The sequence below is a fragment of the Miniopterus schreibersii genome (assembly GCF_964146895.1).
Source record: "Miniopterus schreibersii genome assembly, chromosome: 2".
NCBI lineage: Eukaryota > Metazoa > Chordata > Mammalia > Chiroptera > Miniopteridae > Miniopterus > Miniopterus schreibersii.
The window spans coordinates 166,966,982-166,994,420 of record NC_138102.1 but is presented as its reverse complement, the minus strand read 5'-3'; the positions used below and the strand labels follow the sequence as shown (position 1 = coordinate 166,994,420).

The 27,439-nt window shown below is 37.4% G+C and overlaps 1 protein-coding gene across 4 annotated transcripts; it reads left to right on the top strand.

Moving 5' to 3' along the window:
* On the top strand, positions 1 to 24,738 carry RIMKLB (ribosomal modification protein rimK like family member B). Of its 4 annotated transcripts, XM_081127141.1 has the most exons (7): positions 1 to 79; positions 280 to 361; positions 13,082 to 13,313; positions 16,787 to 17,017; positions 18,906 to 18,992; positions 19,768 to 19,971; positions 23,385 to 24,738. In XM_081127141.1, the coding sequence occupies exons 3-7, from the start codon at positions 13,139 to 13,141 to the stop codon at positions 23,846 to 23,848; spliced, it is 1,161 nt and encodes a 386-aa protein (XP_080983267.1). In that variant the 5' UTR covers positions 1 to 79; positions 280 to 361; positions 13,082 to 13,138; the 3' UTR covers positions 23,849 to 24,738. The 4 variants fall into 4 exon arrangements, with proteins under 4 accessions (XP_080983267.1, XP_080983269.1, XP_080983268.1 ...); XM_081127143.1 differs by lacking the exon at positions 1 to 79 and having other exon boundaries at positions 170 to 361; positions 13,086 to 13,313; XM_081127142.1 differs by lacking the exon at positions 1 to 79 and having other exon boundaries at positions 272 to 361.
* Positions 24,739 to 27,439: the final 2,701 nt, after the last annotated feature.

The window sequence follows — 27,439 nt, the reverse complement described above, 5'->3', positions numbered from 1 at the left end:
CGCGCGCAGTGTGAGCGGGGTCGCGCGCGCGCGCGCACGCCGGCGAGTGAGGGAGCGAGGAGCGGCTGGGTGCGAGTGTGTGAGTGTGTGTGGGTGTGTGTGGGGGTGGGTGGGACGGGGTGTGTGTGGGAGTGGGGGTGAGGGCGAGCCCGAGCGACCGCGAGGCTGTGAGAAAGTGGGGAGTGTGCGGGAGGGCGCCCGGCCTGGCTGCGGGAGCCGCGGTGGCGGAGAGAAAAGAGGCGGCTCCCGACCCCCTCCCCCTTCTCCTCGGACCTTCAGCCCGCCCGGCAGCCCGCGCTTCCCTCCGAGGCCCCTGCCCGGCTCCTCTGGCCAAGATCAAGGGAGGCGCCGCCGGAACCAGGTGAGCGGTCCCGGCGCTTCCCTCCGCCGGCGCCGGGCTGAGGTGGAGGCGCGCCCGCCCCGCGTCCCTCTGCCTCAGTGGCGAGCTCGGCCCGTGGACTCGGCGGCGAGCGGGGGGCGGGCGGGCTCGGCCGCGGCGGGGACCGGGCTGTGCGCGCCCGCCGGGGCCCGGGGCTGGTGAAGGCCGGGGTCGATTCGGACGGAGCCGGAGGCGGTGGGGAACGAGGTAGAACCTGGGACTGCGCTGCCGGGAGGGGCTCGGTGATGGGTGTGCGTGCGGCTGGGACGACCGCGCCGGAGGGGCGGCGACCTCGGGCGTGAAGTATGGTTTCCCTGCGGTGAGGGGGTGTGGTGACCCTGGGAATGCGCTGTGCTAACCTGTCCCCCGGGTGGTCGTCTCTGCTGCCCTGCTTTCATCAGACGAATTCCTGTGGTGTGACCGGAGGAGGAGGATGTGGCGTTCCTCCTGCAGCCCTCATGTTTTTAAATCCGTGCTTTCTTCCTTACGTGTACATTTCAGAGAGCGTGACAGGCATTCCTCTTTCCTTTGATGGCCCCGGTATAAGAATGGGAGGACAAAATAGTTGCTTGTTTTGGTTGATTTTTATTTTTATTTTTTTAAGCATCTGACCATGATGCAATTCTTAACATTTCCTGCTCCCCTTTTTTAAAAAAAAAGCCAAAATAGTTAGGGGATAATTTCGTATTTACTTTCCTATGTCTGATAGAAGATTTGTAATCCCAGTATTTAATCCTATTTGTGTTTATGAATAGAGATGGGGCGTTAATTATATTCTGTGAGTGGGGTTATTATACTAACCGTGTTGAATGTAACTTCGATGTAAATTCTTTCAGTGTGCTGTTATTTTTCCCATTAATTATGAAATTGTTCCCACATCTTTGGGGAGTTGGGTTAAACTCTGAAATCTGTGTGGAAAGTAAATGGGCATCTTAGTATGGAAGATAGTCCTTTTTTTGTGGGCATGTTATTGACAGATGTTTTTAATAGCTGTAACCATTAAAATTTAAATGTCATTTAAATCTCATTTTAAGTCTTTCACAACATTGGGTAGGTTAAAGGTCATTTCCCCCCGTTTTTTAAAAACAATTCATTGTCAAAATAAAGGCATGCCAAGATATTCATTTGGAATAAAACTCGTCTGAAATTCTAACCATGGAGATTTAACCTTTATTTCCTAACTTTAGAATGAAAACCTCTAATTTAAAAAATTAAGTTATAGTTAAATTTTTTCTGTTGGTTACTGTGTGTTATTTGGTTAGCGTGTCAAAGGGGAGGAGGCCTATTTTGTTTTGAGGCGATCTTTTGTTTATTGTTTTGTATCTAGGTTAGTGCTATTAATTTCCTTCTTTCATGTCATAGGTTTAGTTGTTAGTTTGGCAACATGGCTGTTGATGCTTTTATCTTTTTCTGTCTCCCTTTTTTCTCTGTCTTCTCTTACCCCCACCAGGTGCTGGAGTCTGCTTGTCAGGGAGGGGGGCAGTCTGTGATTCTGAGAACAGAGAGCCAAGAAGGGGACAGCAAGTTCAGTCACATACAATCCTCCACTCAGTCAAGAGCCACTTTTTCTTCCCACCTTTCCCCCTGCAGGGGGTAAGGAGCTGCATATCTAACCTTTAGACTTTTGGCTACCAGCTAAAATTCCACTTAGTTTCTGTGCAGATAGCTTTAAAATTTTTTCTCATGTTTCCTTAGAGTCCCAAATGATAGCATCTGGGGGTGTAGGGAACAGTGAAATCAAGACTGTCCTTTTTTTTCTTTTCTCTTCTCACTCAGTTCCTTTTTCCTCTCCAGAGGGAAATTACCAGCAACGTCTTATAAATCCCCTACCCCTTTTCAGCCATATTGTGAAGAAACATACTAAAGTGAACACTTTTTTTCCTTCTGACCAATGAACACCAACCAAGGTTCAGGCATTAGTTTGTTGGGGCACAGGATGAACCAGATCATTTAAAATACCTCCTAATTCTTCCTTTGCCCAATTTGTATCCACCTGGGATTTGCTACTGGGGCAACTCACTAGACTGATTTCTCAAAGCTTCTCCCCATTTTGTGAGCTGAAAGACTGGACACCATGAACCCTGGAAGGGGTCGGGGGAAGGGGACAGAGCAGAGCGAGGTGTTCCACACGTTGGGAAGTAGCTTTTATCATCTTCCCTTGGGGAGCAGGCATAGAGACCTAAACTGAGTGGAAATGGGTGGAGGAAGAACTTCTATACCCACGAACAACATGTGAAGAGTGAGAGAAAACCAAACATAAAATAAGGAGGGTGAGTTTTATTGTATGTTGCTTACTGACAACTGTTTTTGGGGGGGTACTTTAGTGATGTGGATTTGTAGAGAATTTATGGCAGGTTAGTTTAAAAAGAGTATTCTCTGCAAGTGGGACTAAGTTATAAGCATATGAGAAAAGGGCCTTTAGAAATTGTAATAGTTACATTATTTTAAAATCTGAGGTAGTAGATTGTGATAGGAAGAATGAAAAAAGTATTATTTTTTAAATGTTAGCTGTACTGGCATGTACAGTTGTTTCTAGAGAGGTTGAATAGGGGAGATGAGGTACAGATGTTGGGGAAATTGTCTTTCATTACTTGGGAATTTTCTTGCTTGTCATATTAAGGATTGTTAAGAAATAATAAAGTACCTCCAAAAATATCTGTACATAATGTATCTGTGTACATGTTAGGTTTGCAGAAAAGAAGTAATGCCTTTCTGGCTTCATAGTAACTAATGCCATGGTGTTATTTTCAATGTTTTCTTTTCCAGTTTTTTTTTTCTTTCCTTTTAAAATTGGCTTGGAGGACAAAAGCCACAAAACTCTTCAGCTCTACTCCCTTAGAGCCAGGGTCTGCACGGAACCCATCTGCTTATCTCTGTTTTCCTCCTCTTACTGAAATTGTGGCCCACTCCCCCCAATTTAATTGTTAACAAAGCTAATTATTTCCGGATTAGTTGTATAGTGATGATGTCTTGGGCAATTGTTTTGTTTTATTCTGAGAAATATCAGTTTTTGACAGCTTCATTTAGATGGTATGGGGTACACATCTGCCTGGTATTTTATATTGAAAATACCTATGGTTTTTTTTATACCCCTTTATGATTCAATTTAGCAAACTCCTTTAAAATAACTCCTAACCTTTAACTTTTGCTTGTCATACGAGGTTCTGTGTTGCCTACTGGGGATAATAGCAGAGAATAAAACAGGGATCCTGTCTTTATGGAGTTTATAGTCCAATTTCATGATCATCTGTCATTCTGTTCCCCCAGCAATGTCTGGAGGAGTCTACTACATTCTTATATAAAATGTGTACCAGTTTGTGAATTGATGAATTAGCAAAACAAATTCGTGTAAACATTGATATGCCTGATTCATTTTTACTACCTTTTTTTAAAAAAAATATGTCTTTATTAATTTTCGGGAGAGGAAGGGAGAGGAAGAGAGAGAGAAACATCAGTGTTGAGAGAGTCATTGATCAGCTGCCTCCTGCATGCCCCTGACTGGGGATTGAGCCCACAACCCAGGCATGTGCCCTGACTGGGAATTCGAACCTCGATCTCCTGAATCATAGGTTGATGCTCAACCACTGAGCCACGCCGGCAGGTCTTTACTACCTTCCTAAAGTGGCAGCACATTACTAAGTTGTGACCAAAAAAAAATAAAAAAATCCAAACCTCCTTATTTAAATGTTTTTAATCTATTCAGCCAATGCCTTACATATTTCCTTTTCTCTTCTTCTTCCCCCTTCTGATACCAGCTCTTGGCTTCATGTACTTAGTAATAAGGTCTCCAAAATAGAATATGGAGTTGCTATGTGAGACCAGATCTCTTACTGTTCTGCTGTTCCATGTTTGATAGCATGTTAGACTTTGATAAATCTTTTTTTTTTTTTTTTAAGTCCTCACACGAGGATATTTTTTCCACTGCTTTTCAGAGAGTGGAAGGATGGGGGCAGGAAGGGAGAGAGACATCGATGTGAGGGAGACACATCGGTTGGTTGCCTTCCTCACGAGCCCCGACCAGGTTGAGCCTGCAACAGAGATACGTGCCCTTGGCCGGAATCAAATCTGGGAACCTTTAGTCTCTGGGCCTATGCTCTAACCATTGTGCAAAACTGCCTAGGGCAGACTTTGATAAACCTTGAGAACTACATCTTGAAAATTCATGCAGGTTTACCCAAATAGCAATTTTGGAATTCCCTGATGCTTTGGAGTTACTAGTTATTAGCCATATGTATAAAGCCTTCAGCGTGAGTATATTAATACCTTTCCAATTCCCTTTTCAAAGTAATGTCCAAATGATCAAAGAATATTTGGCTGAACATTTAACATGTCAGATGTAATGAACTTGAAGCTATACTGTGCATTGTGTCTCAGGAACATTTTTCAAATCTTGTGCCATGTTCCAGAGATACTTTGATAAAACATTCCTATATTAAGTGAAGACATCATAAATTTTCATTCCAGAGAAAACTACTTTTTTAACTTTAATAGGTTTTATATACCACAGACTATTTTGGGAATTTTAGTAACTAAGCTACAGGTAAATTAAGTAACATTTTTCTCACCCTTTAGTTGGAAATGCATAGAAATTTGCTGGTTAATTTGCTCAAGACATCTTTATTTCCTTTCCCAATTTTCCTTTTATTATGGTAATATACAAGATGTAATTTACCGTCTTAACCATTTTTAAGTACACAGGTTAGTGGTTAAGTACATTTGTATTGTTGTGCATCCATCACCATATCCATCTCTGGAACTCTTTTCGTTTTTGCAAAACTGAAACTCTATACCTGTAAAACATTAGCTCCCCATTCCCCCAAACGCCCAGCCCCTGGCAACCACCATTCTACTTCTTGTCTCTGTGAATTTGAATACTTTAGATACCAGAACATAATGTCCTCAGGGTTCATCATGTTGTAGCATGCATCAGAATTTAACTTCTTTTTAGGGCATACTATGTATATACTACATTTTGCTTATTTATTCACCTGTTGATGGACACTTGGGTGGCTCCCACCTTTTACGTGATGTGAATAATACTACTGTGAACATGTGTGTACAAATACCTCTTTGAGACTCTGCTTTCAATTCTTTTGGGTATATACCTAAAAGTGGACTTGCTGGATCATGTGGTAATTCTATTTTTAATTTTTTGAGATACCGCCATACTGTTTTCTATAGCAGCTGCACCATTTTATTACATTCCCATGGACAGTTTACAAGGCTTCCAGTTTTTCCACATCCTTCCCAACACTTATTTTCTGTTTTGTTTTGTAGTCATCCTACTATTGTGAAGTCATTTCATGGTTTTGATTTGCATTTTTGTAATGTTTAGTGATGTTGAGCATCTTTTCTTATTTATGACATTTCTACATCAGATCATTTTTAGCTCTATGAGGGCTGGGACTATTTTTTGTTTACTATGGTATTTTTAGGTAGAGTGCATTTCAAATATTAATTGAATGTACTAATTGAACGCTTAGTTTTTTGTGTTTACAACTACTTTTTGGCTTTGAACACTTTGCTTTTTAGGGGGAAGGAATATAGAAATACTTCTCTAGGGATGTTGTGAAAAGGAGTTTAAAAGTTAAATGATCAAATATAAAATGATCTTATTAGTGTAAAAAGAAAGTCCAACTTATAAACAGTACCACTGCTTGCTGACACACAAACCTTGATGTCAAGGGAATAATTCTCTTTAGCTTTTGAGCAAGGTATGGTAGAGTATATTTGTTAAGGTACTGCTCAGTGGCCTATAATAGAGAATCCCCAAATATCAATGACATAAACAGGATAGCAGTTTCTTTCTTTCTCATGCAAAAGAGTAAGTAGGCAGTCCAAGGCCATGACATACACAGTTGTTAGGGATTCAAGTTCTTCTAACATGTTGTGCTAACATGTTGTGCTTTTCCTAGGGTTGACTCCTGTCCTCATAGTCCAGATGATTGTTAGAGTGGTAGCCATAACATCCACATTCCAGGTAGCAGAATGGAGCAAGGACCAAGGACAAGTGCTCCTCTTAAGTAGGCTTTCTGGAAGTTTAAGTACAGTATTTTCACTTAGTTCTCCTTGGCCAAAATTTAGTTCAAATGACCACATCTAGTTGCAGTTAAGCCCAGGGAATAGTCTTTAGTTATACGGTATTATAGTCAGCTTAATATCAGATTTGTTACTACTTGAGGTAAGTAGAAAATGGATATTGTGAGGCAAGTGGGAATCTTTGCCATAGAGTGTATGGAATTTGAAGCACTCTGGGCTTTACCACTTTCTAATTGTATGAATTTAGACATGTTAACTAATATCTCTGCTAGAATAGCTTCACTTGCCAAATGAAGACAATGTGAAAAAAGGAATAGTTATGAGAATTAAATGAGACAGTACAAATAAACTGCTTAACAGTATGAATGCTGAGTATGAACATATATATTCACTCAAAATGTCTAATTTTTTTTAATTCCTAAGTGGAGGATATTCCCCCCCACACTGATTTTTAGAGAAAGTGAAAGGGAGAGAGGGAAGGGGAAAGAGAGAAAGTAAGAGAGAGAAAGAGAAACATTGATAGGTTGCCCCTTACACACGCCCTGACCGGTGGCTGGGGATCAACCCAGATACGTTCCCTTGACCGGGAATCGAACCTGAGATCCTTCTGTCTCCAGGCTGATGCTCTAACCATTGAGCGAAACCTGCTAGGGCTCAATTTATTTTCTTATCCAAATTTCCTTTAATTTCTTTAGGAAGAGTAGAAAAGAGTACAAAAAAATTGGAAAATCTGACTCTCTGTCATACCTCTACTATTGTGATATCTTGGACAGGCAATTTCATTAAAATGGGACAATATATGTCTGTGTTCCTCACAGAATTATATGAGATTAAATGAGAAAATACATGTGGAAAGTATTTTGTGAACCATAAATGGAGAATGTATTTAACCTTATTTGTATGCATTGTTTTGCCTTTGTCCTGCACATATTTCTTTGTGTGACGAAAGGGAATTTATAGGTATATGTCCTCATAGTCCAAAGTGTTGCCAGTCTTTACCTTCATGGCCTTTTCTGTTTCTGTGTAAACATTCATGTTTTACCATTATTTTTCTTTAGTATATTGAGAACAGGACCATATTGAGTTTGGTTAGGAAAATTATTATACTCTCATTTTTTATCCATAATCGTGTATATAGCTTTTTAAAAAGGGTATCATAGTTTAAAGAGCTATAAGAAGGAGAGAATATGAGTGAATGGAAATTTTGGGAAGTTAGATGTTTGTTCCATTCTTGGGATATTACTCTTGAGTATAAGATGGGTATCTTGGGGACTGTCATACATCTCTTTTTTGTCACCAGTAAAGTAAATTTTGATTAATACCTGGCCTCCTGCTCCTACTTTCATAACGCTCCAGTCTACTTTCAAGTTAATGTAGTAAAAAAATGACATTTTATGAACTTAAAATACCTAAACAGTGATATTATTTTATAAGTGGCATCTTATCTAAAGGATGTGTTTATATAGGACATTCTTTTGTGATCATTTATTGATGAACATTATTAGTGAGTAATGGGGAACTGGACTAACACTATTAGTTGGGTGTTCTGAGACTCTTCTGAGCTTTTCATTTTATCAGTTATATATTTTCTGTACCTTTAGTATCTATGAAAATCATTGCTCTCCTCAAATGGGGTGGTTTTCCCTTTCCCCCATCTTTTTTCTTAGTGCGTTTGTCTCTGTACCACTTATTCCCATTCTTTCTCATTTCTAAGAGCAATTCAGATCTACTTCTGATGGACTTTTGGATAGAATAAAGGAAAGGAAAGAGGATAACATTTTTAATATGTGTAATATATTTCAAATATATTTTGTTTTGTTTGGAGCTGGGTTGAAAAGAATTGGAGACATTAGAACTCATTGAGAAAAAGCCTTGATAAACAACAGACCTTGGTTCAAACCTGAGGCATCACAAACTTGGCATTAAAAGGTACAATTTTATTATTAAGTTGCATGACAGAGAGAGATTGAGCGAGCAAGACAGAGAAAGATTAATTTTAAGGAATTGGCTCATGTGATTGTGGGGCTGGCCAATTCTCAATCTGTAGGGATGGCCATTAGGCTGGAAACTCAGGGAGGATTTCTGTGTTTAGTCTTGATGCAGAGTTTCTCTGGGAAATTTCAGTTTTGCTCTTTAGTCTTTCAATTGATTAGATGAGGCCTACCCACATTATAGAGGGTAATCTCCTTTACTCAAAGTCAGCTGATTGTAGATGTTAATCACATTTACAAAATACTTTGACAGCAACATGTATACTAGCATTTGACCAAACAATTGGGCACTGTTGCGTGGTTGGGGAGAGAGATTTAGTAGGTCAATGATATATTCAGGTTTCAATGGTAATACAGTAGTTGAAACCTGGCTGAGGATGACATTTCTAGAGAAAGAAGGGAAAGTTTTAAGAATGAAGCCCTGAGGGTTATGTATAGGAGGAGAGCTGTCAGGAAAAAAGGGTCACAAAAAAGGAGACTGAGGGAGTGCCTACAACTCAAGATGCACATATTTATATTTTTCTCTACAGTCTGATCCAGTTTCACATCCGAGACAGAATGATGTCATTGAAAGCACATCTGTAGTAATTGCCAAATGGAGTAAATTTTAATTTGTATATTAGTATTCATTTTTTTCTTCTCTAATTTTATTCTTTTTCATTCTTTTGGTTCTGGGTTCATATGCGGTGTCTTATCCAAAATAAAGAATTTTCCTAATAATAGTAAGCGATGCCTTAATGTCTTTAGATGATAGATTGTGATTTTGCTTTTCCCCTACCAGAATAATTACCATTGGAAAGGGACCTTACAGGAAAAATGAATGAATCACTTTATTTATGATTCCCATTTAATTAGCTTTGCCTAGACTGTTTGAAGATGACAGTGACTTTTTAAAAGTGCTGTGCCTATCCAGAAGTTTGCATGAGAAAGCTGTCTCTAATAGAAAAGTAAATTCTCTTTGAATTTCTTTTTATTCAGAACTACTTTAGCAGTTTATCAGTAGCATTTATTTGATATCTGATATTGATATGTACATTGTTTTTCTTGATACTCTAAGGGAAATAAAGAAATAGAGGATGGAAATTAGTTGATCTGAGTTTATATTCTAAGAGGAGAGATATTATATTCTTGTGTATATATGGACATTTGCAAATGCCGTGATTCTCTTACACTGTTGGAGAGTAAACTATTTTCTTACAAATATTTTATTGGGTAGCCAAAGGTACTCCTTTAAATGTTAGAGGGGGGGAAAACCCCCACTTTATTTTCCACTCTTTTCTGTATTTTAAAATAGTGAATATAATTTGAACAACATTTTTTTTAAGACTCAGGACTATACTTTTTTTGGTGTAGTTTTGGGCTCCTGGACTGTGTAAATTTACTGTTATTATGCTTTTGACTTCTTACAGGATTTGTTGTTTTTTCTTTTTCCGTGATGTTAATGGATGGGAAAAATAGGAAAGTAGATGTTTTTAAATAATGGTTAGGGGGGAGGATGAGGCCATTGGTGGGGGTGCCAACCCACTGGTCCCTGTCTGGCCCACAGGAAGGCATTGGTGGCCAGGCCACGGGGGTGGGGGTGGGGATTATGAACCTCTGCTATTGGGGTTGGAGAGTCTTCACTTGAGAATTTCTTGGGTGTGGTTAGATATGAATTCCCAATGGAGTAGCCTTAAAGTGGAAGCCCGGCTGGTATGGCTCAGTGGTTGAGCAATGACCCATGCACCAAGAGGTCAATGGTTCGATTCTCACTCAGGGCTCAGTCCCCAGTAGGGGGCATGCAGGAGGGAGCCGATTGATGTTTTTCTCTCATGGATGTTTCTCTCTCCCTCTCTCTTTAAAAATCAATAAAAAACTTTATTATTTTTTTTAAAGACAAGCAGCCTCTGCAGCAGCAACCCTGGGCACCAAGAATGGCCAGCTGCTCATCCTGTGGAAACAGGAGTGGGCCGTTGGGTGGAGGAGAGGTTGTGCCCTTTTATTCCCTGACAATAAACTTGTCTCTGGAGATCACTAAAATTATCGTGGTTAAAAAATCTGGACAGGTGTCACTTGATGATACCAGCACCAGTGGAACTGTAATTAATAAGCTGAAGGTTAAGAAGTAGATGTGATCTTTATAAACTGGGGATGCCATCTACTTGGTGTACAGGAATAAAGAGTTGGAATACAGTCTGGCATACCTCTACAAATCTTTACATGAAAAGTAAGGCATAACATAAGAATCTTTTGAAGCTGATAAAGGAAATGTGTTCCACATGACCAAAGATACCTCAGTTTCTAGTTCCTGCCATTTTGTCTGCTACTTAGGCAGGCTAATGAGAAACTACAGTCATTCACACTGATGTTGGACCTCTTCAACACAGCCTCTACCTCTTTCATAGAGTCATCTTTTGTACGGTGAGAGTATTCTTTCAGTTCCAAATTCCAGGGTGCAGGCATCCCTTCTGAAAGGATGTTGTCTAGTTGTAGCAAATGAAATGATATCTTTAGCTTTGCTTAAACTCTCCCAACAGGGAGGGAATGTCATTTTCTTTGTTAGAATCCCAGGATCAGGATAATTTGAGCCCATTAAAAAGAAAATGAAAGGAGATAAAGAGCCTAATCTGAACTTATTTGTTGCATATCAATATAGAAACACCCAAAGTTTATGTGGCAGTGAAGCCAGACGAGATGGGACACTCATGTGTGTCATCTGTCGGGTTGTTGCACGACTGTGTGAGATTGCAGTCCTGGAGTGCTTTTACTGTCTGACTGTAGAATCACTGAAAACACCATGTATGTTACCGTTGCAGCCTGGGCATTTTCTGAGAGCTGACATATCAAAATCGTCAGAATGTTCCTGCTTCCCAGTTCTCGTGGCTGTAACATCCCATCCAATTTCTCTTGGGACCACAACTGCTGTGCAGTTTTATACAATGAAATTCAACCATATGGGTGAACAGACGATGTTAAAGAACTAAATGTGAGGGGAGGCACAGAGATGGCTTTAGAGTTTCCTGGTCAAGGGCAGGGTGTTTCAAAAACTACCCAATATAAATATTTTAAGCGCATTTTTTACAGTTTCCCTCTCAAGGGAAAATGGGATCTCTATATTAGGTACTCTGGTGTGACTTTCTTTTGTGGACCTTCTGAGTGAGACCCTCCCTAGTGGCCTGGGAGGCTCCATAAAGCCACATCTTGTCTTCCTAGTGTGTAAATTGAGTTATTACCATATCTTACCTAGGGCTCTTGTGGGTATGTTCTCGATCACAGCTATGGAAGAAGGGCACAGAGGGCCAGGGGGCTCTGGACATGAGGCATCCCCTTTGCTGGTTACTTGGGTCTTGGCTTGATGTATCACCACAGCTGAGAGCTCCTCCCTTCCTTGCTTTTCCACAGCTACAAGTCTCTTTTTTCTGTGTATCTCCCACATTATTTTATTCCTTCCCTGCTTTCCAGTGACTGATGCCTTTGAGGCCACAGGTCATGGGCAGGCATGGCAGGCCAAGGTTCGTGTGTGTGTGTGTGTGTGTGTGTGTGTGTGTAGTGCAGTGTGTAGTGCGTCTTTCCCACCCTGTTCTGGTCTTAATCATGTGTGCATCTGTGGAGCAGGCCTTTCTGACTGAGACCCTGGAGAGTGTGTGATGGTGCATGAGGGACCAGTTCCAGCTGCTGGGATGCTGGAAGCCATCTATCGTATGGCCATTGCTTCTTCTAGTCCTTGCCCTTTTTTCTTTCTTTGTGTGTTACGTTTGCCTTGTCATCTGTGATAATGCTAGAAATTTTATTTTTGAAAAAGAAAGTTTTCTTTTGTTGAAATGACTGGTTACATTTGTTAGTAAAACTTACAACTTTTTGTTTCTCAGGAAAACGATTTTCAACTGTTGTCTTCCTCGTGATATAAACTCTGAGAAGCAAAACTCTATTTATAGAAGAAAGTCCTTTTTTGCATTCTAGTAAACAAGTTCTGTTTATTTTTAAAAGTTCTATTTAAAGAATGAATAAAAACACTAAGTAAAAGCATGCTGTCCCAATGGAAATAAACACATTTTAGTGAATGGACTTTGGCATTTATTTTGTTTTTTTAACTTTTTTCACATTCTCAAATTTCTGTGTAAATTACTAAAATGTTGATGTGAATCCAGTAATGTTGGTGCTACTATCTTATTTTTTTACATGCCTATAAATATGTTTATAATAAAATATACATGCATATAACAAAATAAGGGAAGAAAATTAAATAAAAAACTACAGATACATGAATATACATGACTGAAGTTTGTAGTGATAGAGCTATGGAATATATTATTGATGAACTGCAGTCTCATATCAAGAAGGGATTTGCATTTTGGGGGAGGGGATAAATCAGGTGATCAAATTAAAGTATATCTTAGACAATATATAATATGGGGAATGGCATTGAAAGTTTCTGATAAGTGACCTGCTGTAATTATAAAACTGCAATGCTAGCTTCCCCAGTGGAAAAAGGAGAAATCTTATTTCAGGGGAGGTTGTCAGTTTCCATATTTCTAGTGGTATAAAAAATTTTAATTTGAATGAAAGGGGGAAAGTAATAATATTACCCTATTATTTTGTTTGTATAGTTAGTATGTAATCACTACATTTATTGTGTGAATCCAGAAATTAAGTAGATTTTTTGATTTGTATGTTTATTCTCTCTTCTATCTAGAAAGATTTTATATTCAGGAGGAAATAATCCAGGAAAAGGAAGAATAAGCAGATCAAGATGTGTAGCTCTGTGGCTGCCAAGTTGTGGTTTTTGACAGATCGTCGAATTAGGGAAGACTATCCCCAAAAAGAGATCTTACGAGCATTAAAGGCCAAGTGTTGTGAGGAAGAACTGGACTTTAGGGCCGTGGTGATGGATGAGATAGTGCTGACCATCGAGCAAGGAAACCTGGGTAAGTCTGTATTAAGTAATTTTTTTGATTTTTACTTAGAATATGGTGACTCTGCATGTCTCAGGAATAATTAGGACAAAGGCATCTGTAATAGCCTTAGCATACTAAGTATTATCTAATCTTAAAATCTAGTATATTTTCTGGAAGAAATAGAAACACTGATATTTATTAAACCCCTTATTATTTAGGAAATGGTTGGGAGAGAAATTAAAGATAACCTCCTAGGTTTCTTCTGTTATTGCTGTCTTTTAGTTTTTGTTTGTTTGTTTTTTAAGATTTTTATTGACTTTTTAGGGAGAGAGGAAGGGGGAGAGAGAAACATTAATGTGAGAGCAGAACATTAATTGGCTGCCTCTTGTACGCCCCCTACTGCAACATGTGCCTTGACCTGAATCCAACCAGCAACCTTTCAGTGTACAGGAGGATGCACAACCATCTGAGCCACACCAGCCAAGGCTGTCTTCTGGTTTTAAAATACCTTGTAATCCATGGCGAGGTCCTTGTAGTAAATTAATCAAAATCTATGTGTGATTCTTTCTTTTTAAAAATGTTATTATTGATTTTGAGATTGAGAGGCAGAGAGAGAGAGAGAAGAGAAACATTGATGTGAGAATGAAACAGCTGCTTCCTGCACACACCCTACAGGGGCTTGAGCCTGAAGCCAGGGCATGTGCCCCAACTGGGAATCGAACTGGCAACCTTTCGGTGCACTGGATGACACCCAGCCAACTGAGCCACACCAGCCAGGGCCCTTTTTTCTTTATAAAATACTTTATACATGTGGTATAAAATACTAATACAGTTTTTTTAATGTACAAGTGTCCTAATATTTGACTCAGTTGATGATAAGTATTCCTAGTATTTCATATTTGTTTTGGGATTATAGGGGAAGATATCTTGGAAACATACAGAAATTCTTTAGGACTAACTTTCAGGAATCTTTACATCTTTGCTTTGGAAAGTTATGACTTGTTAAACAGAGCTAAATTGATCATTTCTGTTAGGGAACATTATGTGGTGGCATATAAGTGGCATATTTGACAAACTTCTGGAAAATACTTTATGGTTTAGTGATAGTATTGGTTAAGGATATAAGAAAAACAAATACATTTTAGATCATTTGCTTGCTTTGTTGTTGGAATGATAACGAAGGCATGTGTTTTAATTTCCTTATCAATAAAATGGAGAGAGAGGGTTATTGTGAAAATAATATGCAAAGTACAAATCTGCTATTTGTATTTTAATTTTTTTGTTGCAGTGGTAAATGGGATTTTTTTAAAAATTTCTCTTCCTGAGAGTTTATTATTGGTGTATAAAAATGCCATTGATTTCTGGATGTTAATTTTGTATCCTGCTACTTTGCTGAATTAATTTATTAAATCTAGCAGTTTTTTGGTGGAGTCTTCAGGGTTTCTATGTACAGAATCGTGTCTTCTGCAAAAAGTGACACTTTTACTTCTTCCTTCCCGATTTGGATGCCGTTTATCTCTTTCTTTTGCCTTATTGGTCTGGCTAGGACTTCCAGAACTATGTTAAATAAGAGTGGTGAGAATAGGCATCCTTGTCTTGTTCTTTTTTTTTAAATAGATCTTTATTGATTTCAGAGAGAGGAAAGGAGAGGGAGAGAGAGATAGAAACATCAATGATGAGAGAGTCATTGATCAAGCCCGCAACCAGGTATGTGCCCTGACCGGGAATCGAACCCCGATTGCCTGGATCCTAGGTCGACGCTCAACCGCTGAGCCACGCCCGGCCGGGCTCTTGTTCTCGATTTTAGGAGAAAAGCTTTCCGTTTTTCTCCATTAAGTGTAATATTGGCTGAGAGTTTGTCATATATGGCCTTTATTATGCTGAGGTACTTTCCTTCTATTCCTATTTTGTTGAGTGTTTTAATCCTGCATGGATGTTGTGTCTTATCAAACGCTTTTTCTACATCTATTGATAAGATCATATGACTTTTATCCTGTCTTTTGTTAATGCAGTTTATTACATTGATTGATTTGTACATATTGAACCATCCTTGTACCCCTGGAATGAACCCCACCTGATTGTAATGTATTGTTGTATTTGATTTGCTAGTATTTTGTTCATGGAATAGTCTCTCCTCCACAAGACAGTACCTTGTCTACCTTATTTACCAATCTATTCCCAACTTTTAGAAAAGCATGTGACATGTAGTAATTGCTTAGTATTTATTGAATGAACGAATGAATGTTCATGAGTAAAGGATGGATCATATGGCATATTTATAAAATATAATTCCAATCAGCCCCCTAAATAAAAGAAGCAAATGAAACTATATATGCACTAACATAAAAAAAATGCGATGTAATTTTAAGTAATGATAGAAAGTGACATAATACAAAAACTTCATTATTCTAAAAATTATCTATGATTCTATGCTAAGATTAACAGTGGGGAAAATATGTACTGTTAACACTAAGTACCTACCATGTTGGATGGGAAATGAGTATGTTATATACAGGCATGGGCAAAAGTAGGTTTACAGTTATGAGTATGCGAAAGTGTTATTCTTGTATTATTTTCCATATGAACTGTAAACTTACTTTTCCCCACCTCTGTATTTTTCTTTTTTTTTTAATATATCTTTATTGATTTCAGAGAGAGGAGAGGAGAGGAGAGGGAGAGAGAGAGATAGAAACATCAATGATGAGAGAGTCATTGATCGAGCCCGCAACCCAGGTATGTGCCCTGAACGGGAATCGAACCCTGATCACCTGGATCCTAGGTTGACGCTTAACCACTGAGCCACGCCCGGCCAGGCACCTCTGTATTTTTCTACTTGAATGTTTTAAACAAGTATATGTACTGTTCGTTTTTTTTTAAATAGTTATTTTTTTAAAAATGAAAATAGGTTTTAAGGAGAAACTCATAAATACTTTATTATTTGGCACCTCATTAAATAAAATGGTACTGGATAAAATTCAAGAAACGTATCTTAAAAAAAAATTTTTTCATTATAAAAGCATTCATCTCACTTAAAGAACATGAAGAATATAGAGAATTACATGGAGTAAAATGTTCAAGTTCCCTATTCTACCTTCCTCTTCCTGCCTTGCCATCCACTCACACTCAGAGAGAGCCATTTATATAATTTATCCTTTCATTTTCTATGCATATGCAAACACAGGTAAAACTTATTCTCAGATTTTTAAAAGAAATCAATATCTGGACATTTTTCTATTTCTGAACATGATTGTGACATTCTTTTTAATGGCTATGTTGTATTTCGTTGTATTGACAACTACAGTTATTTAGCCAGTGAAGAAGTTTTTCTCATTAAATTTTTCTTACAAAGAAATATAATTTAAGGAGGGTTGTCTCTTTGTCCCAATGAAATATTAACAACATAGTACATTTAGTTTTGTGACTCAAGCTTTGGTATATTTCTTTTCCTGTATTTTATTGTGTATTTCATTTGAATGGTTTTGGCCTGTTTTTGTATATTTCAGGTTTGCGGATCAATGGGGAACTAATTACTGCCTACCCCCAGGTGGTGGTAGTGAGAGTACCAACCCCTTGGGTGCAAAGTGATAGTGACATAACTGTTTTGCGCCATCTAGAGAAGATGGGATGCCGGTTGATGAACCGACCTCAAGCTATCCTGAACTGTGTTAACAAGTTCTGGACCTTTCAAGAGTTGGCTGGCCATGGTGTTCCTCTGCCAGATACTTTCTCTTATGGTGAGTTCATTAATAAGAATTTATAGCCTAAATTTTAGAGAACTGATAGTTTTGAAAGCCATACTAAACTAATAGTGTTATGTGATATAAGGAAATTTGTAAACATGAAATAACTTCTTATAGAAGTAACTTTCAGTTTTAATAAACTGGGCAGGAGAATTATGAATCATGTCTTAAGATTTAGTTCCATGATATGGGTAGAACAGACTCAGCAAACTCTTCTTATAAAGGGCCAAATAGTAAGTATTTTGGGCTTTCCAGGCTTTACGTTCTCTCTTATGACCCTCAGTAATGCTCTTGTAGTGTGAAGGCTGCTATAGAAAATGCTTAAGCAAATGACTGTAGCTGTGTTCCAGTAAAACTTTTATTACTGAAAAAAGCAGTAGGCTATACCTGTCCCATAGGCCTTAGTTTGCCAGCCCCTGTGGTAAAAGATAATAGAATTTAATGCCATTTCTGTTTAATTTCCGATTATCTTAATTACCATTTTCATGATAATTCTTCATAAATATTTTCTTATTTCTTAATTCAGAAAATGACACTATACCAGGAATGCTTTAAACCAGTGCTTCTAAAACTCTCTGTGGTATAGGATTTTTTTTTTTTTAAAGACCAATCTGTTATCAGTACTCTTATAAAGTACAATAAAAATATCATAGCGATGCCAAATTGCTATAAAAGCTTCTAGTGTTTACTCTTTTTATATTTATCTGGTCACCTATCAAATAGCAAAGAAGTCAGAAATGGGCACAGGTTAGTAGGCCACACTGTGAGTAGCACTGCTGTAAACAATATTGTTAATAGAGTTTCTTTTCAGTCCTTCTAGTTTAGGAAGGATAAGATTTACTATAAATCAGTATTGTTTTTCATAAAGATATTTCTCTAAATAAATGTCCAGTAGAATGCTAGGAGATTTAATGAAGCTTTAAAAAGAAATCCCTGTTCTCTTATTTTTAATATTTTAAAGAAGTGTGTATTTTTCAAGTCTATATGATGTGATACAGTTGCTGTTTTTTAGCAATTGCACCAGAAAAGGCAATATGAATAGTATGAGAATTCTATCTTCCTGATGTTTATATCATGGCCCAATTCTGATTTTAAGAGAATGGAAAGGAGGAAAACATAAATATTACCTATGCTCTGATGTTGAAGGCTTCACATTTGGTGACTGATCATCTTAATTTCTCTAAGCTGCTAATTTATGATATTGCAATTAATGAACTTCTTCCTGGTTTAGTTATTCTATATCATCATGTTATTTTTTTATAACTGCAGTCCATTTATTTGCTCTAATCTTGTTGCTATATCATTTGTCTCTAGGCAATAAAAACCATAAGAAGCCAGACTTAGCATGTTGGTACTGAGTAGTTCAGTGTAGAAAGAACTCTGATTAATAATAGAGATAAAAATTAATTTGTGTGTTTGAGGCAGAGAGTTGGTATACATATGCATGCAGCATCTTCAACCTTGGATAAGTCTTCTCTACTCATTCTTCTGTTTCTTAATTGAAACAGGGAATTGAATATACTAAAGTAGGTCTTGAGGCTTCCATTATTTGTATGGTGGAAAAATAAGGGATAAAAAATATGAAAAGTGGTGTAGAATTAGGAAACATTGTTTGAGCTGAAGTATACTTAATTTCTTTAGGTTGGATATTAGAATATTTATAGTTTAAGATAGCTTTTGTTTATTTAAAAATGTGTGGTTGTTTTAAACTGACATTTAACTGCACTTTCAACTTTTATTCATTACTTTCTCCAAGAAAAACAAAATCATGAAGTTCTTACCTTCTATCTACCTTGTGTTGCTGTCATCAGTGAAGATAAAATTTATCACAAACCACCTCTATTGATGTTTTAAAAAAAAATTTTTTCCTCCCTCAAATCAGGTGGTCATGAAAATTTTTCTAAAATGATTGATGAAGCAGAAGTACTGGAGTTTCCAATGGTAGTGAAGAACACACGCGGTCATAGAGGTGAGTGTGAGTTGTTGCTGTGCTACATAATTTTGAAACCTACTTTTGAGAATGAATAAGGGTGATTATACAGTATAGATTTTTTTCTCAGATCAAAGCAATTATTTTCTTTGTATTTGCTCATGGTTACTGACTAGACAGCAGGGTTGTCAATTGAAATTTACAGTGTTTGAAGCAGGGCTTCTGGAGAAAAATTAGAGGGAAATCGTTAGGTGCATGTTACCTCAAACTTAGAGAAGGCTACTGTGAGTTGTTCAGTTTGGCTTGAAGCTGTTTCTGTTCATTTAAGTGATTACCCTAGAGATTTTAAGATACATACTTAATTTAGACTGAGTCCCAAGTTAATACTTTTATCTTCCTCTTCAACAGAAGAGGATGTATCTTCCTTACATCACTGATTCCAGTCATTCCCCCTCCCAATTTATATAGCTTGAAGATTTAAATGAATGAAGGAAATGTTTTGCCAATAAGTGACTCTGCCATTATTGGCTAACCTGGAGGAATACAAATTTTAGATCCCTACCTCAAAACATATACTGAAATAAGTATTAGATTACTGTAAGAATTTCAATATTGAGAGACTCCTAGAAGGCAATTATTAACTGTTTTAGGTATAATTCTTGCATTTTCTTACTAATTCTAACTATATTACTTTGGTTAAAAAGTAATTGGTTCTGAAAGAACAGATTGGGACTCAAGAAGATGGAGGCAATAGATATCAACCTACCCACAGATTGATGACTTAAACATATTTTTTATTCTTTTTCAATCACAGGCAAAGCTGTTTTCTTGGCTCGAGATAAGCACCATTTGGCTGATCTAAGCCATCTTATTCGCCATGAAGCTCCATACCTGTTCCAGAAGTATGTTAAAGAGTCTCATGGACGGGATGTACGTGTCATTGTTGTGGGAGGCCGTGTGGTTGGCACCATGTTACGTTGTTCAACAGATGGGAGGATGCAAAGCAACTGCTCACTAGGTAAAAATGATGCTGGTGTCTTTCTGGTATATAAAGTAATGTTATAGCTTGTCCAATGAGTATTTGTATATAACTACATTTTTACTTAATAAGCTGGGAAACACATTATCTTTCACATGTAAATATGATTAATAGACTTACCATGAATATAATAAATACACTTTTGAGGAGTTTTTTTTCCAGTAATGAAATTGGATTTCTCTGAATCATGAATTTACTTTCACCCAGGCTCAATCTGTAATTCATTTCACACATGTATGAACTGTCTGACTAGAGTTAAAGATACCCTTTTTGTTGATATACTTATTTTGTGTATAATTGGAATTCATTTAAGGTAGAGTGTTCTAGCTAGTTTATCCATTGGTTCAAACAAGATTGCTCATTTTGATTTATCTAAATGTGTGTTTTCTGTGATCTCTTATTATTGAAATGCCACAGAGCTTAGTCTGTTTTTTTTTTCTTCTCTGTTTATTTCACTTTCTTAATAATCTTATCTAGCTCATGACTTTAAATGCCATCTATATGTTAATATTTTCAAATTTATGTATCCAATTTAGGCTTTCTCTTTGAACTCCAGGCACATATAAATAACTGCCTACTCAATATCTGTGTGTAGATGTCTAATAGACATTTATTTTAATTTTAACATGTCTAGAACTGAACTGCTGTTTTAACTTGCCCTCTTAATGTGTTCTACACCCACAGTTTTCTCTTTATCATTTAATGGCAATTCTACCTTTCCAGTTTAGACCAATATCCTTAGTTACCTTGATCCCTTTCTTCGCCTTTTTCTGTTTTCCAAATGAATAGTAACTGGTTTTTCCAGCACTCTGTATTGAATAGTCTGTTTATTATGATTTGTAATGCCATCTTTTTTTTTTTTTTAATGATGTTTCTAATTTTATTGTGAAGCCATCTTTTTTATGTATTGAATTTCTATATATGTATTGGTTTGTTTAAGGGTCCCATCGTCTGTTACTATTCTTTCGCTGTATGAATATCAATCTTAATTCCTTTGGCATTATGCCTGGATATCTGATAGAGCAAGAGCGCCCCTTTATCTTGTTCTTCAGAATTGAGTGCCCTCATTACTCTATCCCCCGAGAGGCCTTTTTATGATGAATAGTTGCCCATATTCAGTATTAACTGTTGTAGCTGTATTTTATATATAGCAGCGAACAAAACAGACCAAAATCCCTGCTTTCATAGGCTTTACATTCCAGTGTTTTGCTGAAATTATTTAATAGTTTTAGTCTAAGTCTATATTAGAATTACTCTTATGTTTCAAAAGTCCTTATATAGCACTTACATGATCTATTCCTAGGCAGTCTTTTAAAAAATCCATTTAGAGTTAATTATACCTGTATTGCAAGAATCATTACTCACCACTGTTTACTCCCTGACTGTTATCTTCCCATATCTTGAGGTCTCTTTTCTTAGTTATTTGCTGTTATGTTAGTATCTTTTCCTGATTATTTTCCCTGGATGGGGATGTGTGAGTGGTAGATACCCTCAGATATCTTTCATTTTTATTGGCTGAGATTAGATTCTTACATTATTAGAATCAAGCTTCAATTCTACTGCCTCACGGGTTGCATTGCTAAGTGAATGTCCAATTCTTTCTTTTTTTTAGCTCAGATTTTTTTCAGGATATTTTTAGATACGTGTCTTTCCTCAATCAGCCCAACTTGGATTTTAGTAAGGTGTTTCTATCAGCAGACTCAGTTTTTCTAGTTTCAGGAAAATTTATTTTTTAGTTATTACCTCTCCTCTGTCTTTGTTTTTCTCCTGGAGCAGTTTTTTTTCAAGTCAGTCCTCCATATTTCTTGTCTTTTTTGTGTGGTTTTACCTCAAGTCTTTTGTATGTGCTTTGAAATATTTCTTACACTTGACTTCCCAAGTTATGACTCCCAAAAGTGACTGTGCTTTCCTTCAATTCCTCTATTGAAGTTTTCAGTTAATTATGTTTTTGTTTTAGCTTTAGAAAGTCTTTTCTGTGCTGAACTTGAATCTCCTTAAAGTGTTCTTATTTCTTCCATTCAAGTCGTAAATGGCTTGTTTTATGTTTTTGTTTTTAATCCTTGCCTGAGTATATGTTTTTACTGATTCTTTTAGAGACAGGGGTGGGAGAGGGCGAGAGAGAAACATTGTTTGGCAGCCTCCCATACATGCCCCGCACCCCGGCTATGTGCCATGACTGGGAATAGAACCCGTGACCCCTCAGTGCATAGAACAGTGCTCTAACCAACTGGGCCACACCAGCCAGGGCAGTGGCTTGTTATTTTTTTGTTCTCACATCATGGCTCTGCTTTTGCTGTTTGGAGCATGCCAGATGGCCTTAGTCCTACAGAAGCTGAGAAGCAGTCATTTAATTCATGGGCTAGTTTGCCAGACTCCTGCTGAGGTACTTAAAGAAGCCTTCCTGTTTCCTGGACTCCCCTCCCTGCTCTTCCAGCTTCAGTGGTAGGGAAGACTCAGCTCACCTATGCAGTTACCTTTTGGCCTTTTTGAGGTCAAAGACAGGCGTATTCATATAATGCTTATGTCAGTTTTCCTCCTGTGGATACACAGAGCTCTTTGAGCCAAGCTCTTCTCAGAATTCTTTGCTTTCTAGTCCTTATTTCAGAGCTTCCTGAAGCTAGTCTCCAAATGAGAAAGTCTAGTTCTGATTCCTTTCTCTCAGGTACCAGCAAACCTTAAGACTTCACCTATATTCAGTCAGCTCCCTTAAGCCCCAGAATTCTTTTGGCTGAGGAATGGCAGGTAAATGGGAGTGGGGACTATAGAAGAAGAGAGCCATGCTTAGGTCCCCTTGTTTCAAAATTCTGTCCTACCCTGTCTCCATATTACGCATCTCTGTTATTTTTGTCATAACTGTATTTATGCAAGAGTTTCTTCTGCTTGGTCTGTATTACTGCAAGTAAGGTAGGCTTCAGTGAAAATTTAATGTCTTCTTCAGAATAAATATAGCATATTGAAAAAGTACAGCCCAGCCGGGCGTGGCTCAGCGGTTGAGCGTTGACCTAGGATCCAGGCGATCAGGGTTCGATTCCCGGTCAGGGCACATGCCCGGGTTGCGGGCTCCATCCCCAGTCCGGAGCGTGCAGGAGGCAGCCGATCAATGACTCTCTCATCATTGATGTTTCTATCTCTCTCTCTGCCTTTCCTTTCCTCTCTCTGAAATCAATAAAGATATAAGGGGGAAAAAAAAGTACAAAGTTATTGAGACTGGGTTGGAAGGTGATTCCCTAATGAAGGAAACTTAGACTTCGAAGTCCCAATTTTACACTAGAATAGCACCTTTGTTTTCACTACTGATTTACAAGAAAGGGTTAGCCTCAGAGGCCGGCTTTAGTTTTACTCCAGAAATTTATCGTTTTGGTTAACTTCTTATTTTGTTTCTTCTTTTGCAGGTGGTGTGGGGATGATGTGCTCATTGAGTGAACAAGGGAAGCAGCTAGCTATCCAGGTGTCTAATATCCTGGGGATGGATGTGTGTGGCATTGACCTGTTGATGAAAGATGACGGCTCCTTCTGTGTCTGCGAGGCCAATGCAAATGTAGGTTTCATCGCCTTTGATAAGGCTTGTAATCTAGATGTAGCTGGTATCATAGCGGACTATGCCGCCTCCCTTCTGCCCTCTGGCCGGCTCACCCGGCGTATGTCCCTGCTCTCTGTGGTGTCCACGGCCAGTGAAACTAGTGAGCCGGAGCTGGGTCCCCCAGCCAGCACTGCTGTTGACAACATGAGCGCAAGTTCCAGCTCTGTTGACAGCGACCCTGAAAGCACCGAGCGAGAACTGCTCACCAAGCTCCCAGGGGGCCTATTCAACATGAACCAGCTGCTAGCCAATGAAATTGAACTCCTGGTGGAGTGATTCCACTGGTAAATAATTAACCAACAAAACCCTGTAAAACTTTCTTTTTCTTTTTTTTTTCTTTATTATTATTTTTTAACCAACTTGCAATGCTGTTCATGGAATATGCTCAGGAAGATGAGAGAAAATTGGGTAGTGTTAGTTAGAAGAGAAGAAAGAGGGAGATAGATAAGACCTCTGCTATTAAGATGTTACTGACTTTCATTTACAAATTATACAGATAGACTAGGCAGAAGAGGGTAGATACAGAAGAATGTCAGGTTGTTCTCAGGCCATAAAGAACATACAAAATTTTTTAATGGTTCCTTGCTTTTGTTTTTGTATAATTGGTATACATTTCGGAGTAGCATAACTTTACATTGTATGGCAAACATTTATAATGGGTGAAGAAAACATCTTTCTAAATTATAGGAATTTTTTATACAAATTGAAAATTCTGCCTTTACCATATTAACTAGCAGCTTTATATTCATAGTTTATGAAGTCTTGAAGGGCCTCTTATTGGGATTTATTATTTTTCTGTTTTTAGTTTTTCCTTAATTTGAGTGGGAGGGCAATGTGAATATGACCCAATAAAGGCTTTTTTAATGACAAAATTGGCATGTTTGCATGATGAAAGGGAAATGAACAGTATTGCAATGTCTGGTACACAAAATAACATTTACTCCAATGTAGATAAAATTACACTAGTTTAAAATATGTGCATTGACTTGTATTTGTTAGTGTTTTAGTCTTTTTTGAAAGATATATTCTCTGTTAATGTTGCATTTTCTAAAACATGATAGTCTAACATTCCCCAATCTATGCCTGCATCTTTAACAATGGCCAAAGTGAAGAAAATGCTACCTTTTTTGTTGAGACACTGACTTGAAACATGTGCATTTAAAGCTTTTTATTTTTATTTTATTTTTTCTTTTGGTGGTTGGGCATTTAAAGAATAAGAACAAGGAAAATATTTTGGGGGGCAAATCAAGGGCCTATAAGTTCTTAAACATAAGCCGATGTGATTTCTAATTTCAGCATTATATATTTGCCTTCACATTTTAAGAGGGAGTATATGTATGTGTGTGCACGCATGCATGTGTATGTGTTTAGCTTTTTGTTTACACCAACCAGTCAAAAAGTATAGATACTAGAAATTGGAGCATGATAGGAAACACTTTTTTACTTTAAAAAGCAGATTAGTTGTTTTCATAACTAGTCTCCACTGGGTAGAGGTACTCACCTGAAGACATAAGGAAAATAGATGCTTCTTAGGCCTTTTTGTGTATATGTTGTTGTTTGTTTTTTTTCTTTGTTTCTGGACTGTTCAGTGTATGATTTATTCAAGGCTACATGCTTTTCTTCAATGCTTCTGGCTGTGTGTTTTCTCCTATTACACATAGGTTTTGGAGTGGGGTAGACTGGGCGCTTTTGTTTGGGGACTTAGCAGTATTGAGTCTCTTGTAGCCCTGCTCTGAAACCTTCAGTACTCTCCACTGTTTATATTCCTTTACTTTCTGGATTTATAAAAGCCCCCAAACTGCATATAATATGAGCTTTTACAACATGGGGAAAACTATGCCAGTGATGGTTTTGAAGGTGTGTTAAGAAATGGAGATGCTCCAGAGCTCAACATAATTTTTTTTTTTTAAACAGCAAGTTCCATCTCCCTACAATCCTCTGAAGCTTTTACCCAAGTCCTTTCTTGCCTCTCCAGTGCTTTTTTTCCTTCAGATGGACCTTAATCTTAATTTCTTGGACACTACTAGAGAGACTTCGAGGCAATAATAAAAGATCAGTATTAACCAGCTCTAACAGAGGTTTGATCATGCTTACTTGTACAGTTTTTCCCCCCGTTTTAAAAAGGAATGTAATAAAATTTGTTTTTTCCATAGAATTAAATAATATTAAAATGGAATGAAAGGTTGATTGTTGACAAATAGAATAGTACTTCTAATCTGTGCAGTGTTTCATTTCACCTGAAAAAAAAAATACATAAAAGGAGTTTCTAATTTATTTTAGGATATTCTTATCTCATCTAAAAGAATTTGACTTGCACAGCGTTATTGTGGGACTTTCATACATAAGTACCTCTGACTCATTAACAGAAAGAAATACTTGGTACTTCTTTCACTGAATGGCCATAGTTTGGAGGATATATAGTATTTGGGATAGAGAAATGAGGGAGAAAGAACTGCTTAATTAAATCATCATTCATATGTTTCTGTAGAGACCATCTGGTTGCCACCTAAATTATGTTACATATACTTTGAATAGTTATATATCACATGTATATAGATTAATGAATTTTGAAACACATACCCTCTCTATTTGATACAGAACTCAAGGTTTGTGTTGGGTGGGATAAGGCACCAGGAAAAATGTAGGCAGCATTTTAAAATTTTTTACCAAATTATAAGAAATATCAGGTTTCACCTTTAGTTTTATTCGGTATCCATCTTTAGTGCATTCACATTATATTAAAGCATAGCTCTACCAACCTATTTCTAGATCACACACTCACGTTTTAGAATGAAAAGGGAAGAACTGGTCATCTTAGACTTTAAAAACATGAATATTTTCTTGAATTTCTTCAAAAATTAAGGTAAAGATTATGAACAGATCATTCTGGAAGAGCCCAAATGAAACAGCCCAGATATTTAAGTGAAAGTTAAATATATTTTCATGTTGTTTAATAACTTCTGTTTAATCTTTATTGCTATTGAGAGGTAAAATGTATTTATTAAATATGTATAATCATCATGCCAAAATCTGAATTACTGTAAAATTGTGCTTGTTAAAATTGTAATTCTGAATTGTATTTTAAAAGTAATTCTTTCTGATATTGTTTTTATGTCACTCATGATGAAAACTGGACTATATATACATACACACACATATATAAATATGAACTATTCCATTTAAAATTTTTAATAGTTTTTTTTTTTGTGCCTAAAATTGATCGGTCCTTTCTGCTGGCTTTTACTCTACTGAACTTTAAAACCTTTCTGTATATGCTATCAATAAGAAAATATCCTGGAACATTATGCATATCCATCAAGAGACTTGCTTTCATCAAGCACTTTATCAGACTTTTGAGAAATTATCGAAAGCATCGAAAGAAGTAATTGACTTTCAAAATCATCTCTTCTTTTTCTCAAGAAGAAAATGGAAAAACAAATCCTCTTCATTCAGTGAGTCCCCAGTTTGGGGTCTGGGGAGCCTAGAGACATTGTGAAGTCAAATCTTATGTTATTTTCTCCTGGCTCACTCTTTTTGAGAAGGTTAATGGGCTATATGGCTGGTGAGACACGATCCCCTCCTAAGAAAATGTAGGTGCTCAGACAGGTAACCTCTGCTGCTACTGTTTTTATTTGTTTGTTTGTTTAATTTCATTTAAAATTTGTTTTTGTTGTACTAGGATATTTTTAAATGTAATATATTGCAGGATTTATAACCAGGTTTATTGCTTTCTTTCTTTTTATTCTTAAAAAACAACAAAGTTTTATTTAAGATACATTTAGGCGCCTTTGAAGCTTGGATTTTGGAATGTTTCAGTAGTGGACAGAAATCTGCTGTTGGAATCTTCTAGTCTTCCAGGTTTAATTT

Bases quoted from the DNA above. Each gene is read 5' to 3' on its own strand.
- RIMKLB (XM_081127141.1), top strand. From the start codon at position 13,139: ATGTGTAGCTCTGTGGCTGCCAAGTTGTGGTTTTTGACAGATCGTCGA. The intron at 13,314-16,786 runs GTAAGTCTGTAT...TGTATATTTCAG, and splicing joins CATCGAGCAAGGAAACCTGG to GTTTGCGGATCAATGGGGAA. The intron at 19,972-23,384 runs GTAAAAATGATG...CTTCTTTTGCAG, and splicing joins GCAAAGCAACTGCTCACTAG to GTGGTGTGGGGATGATGTGC.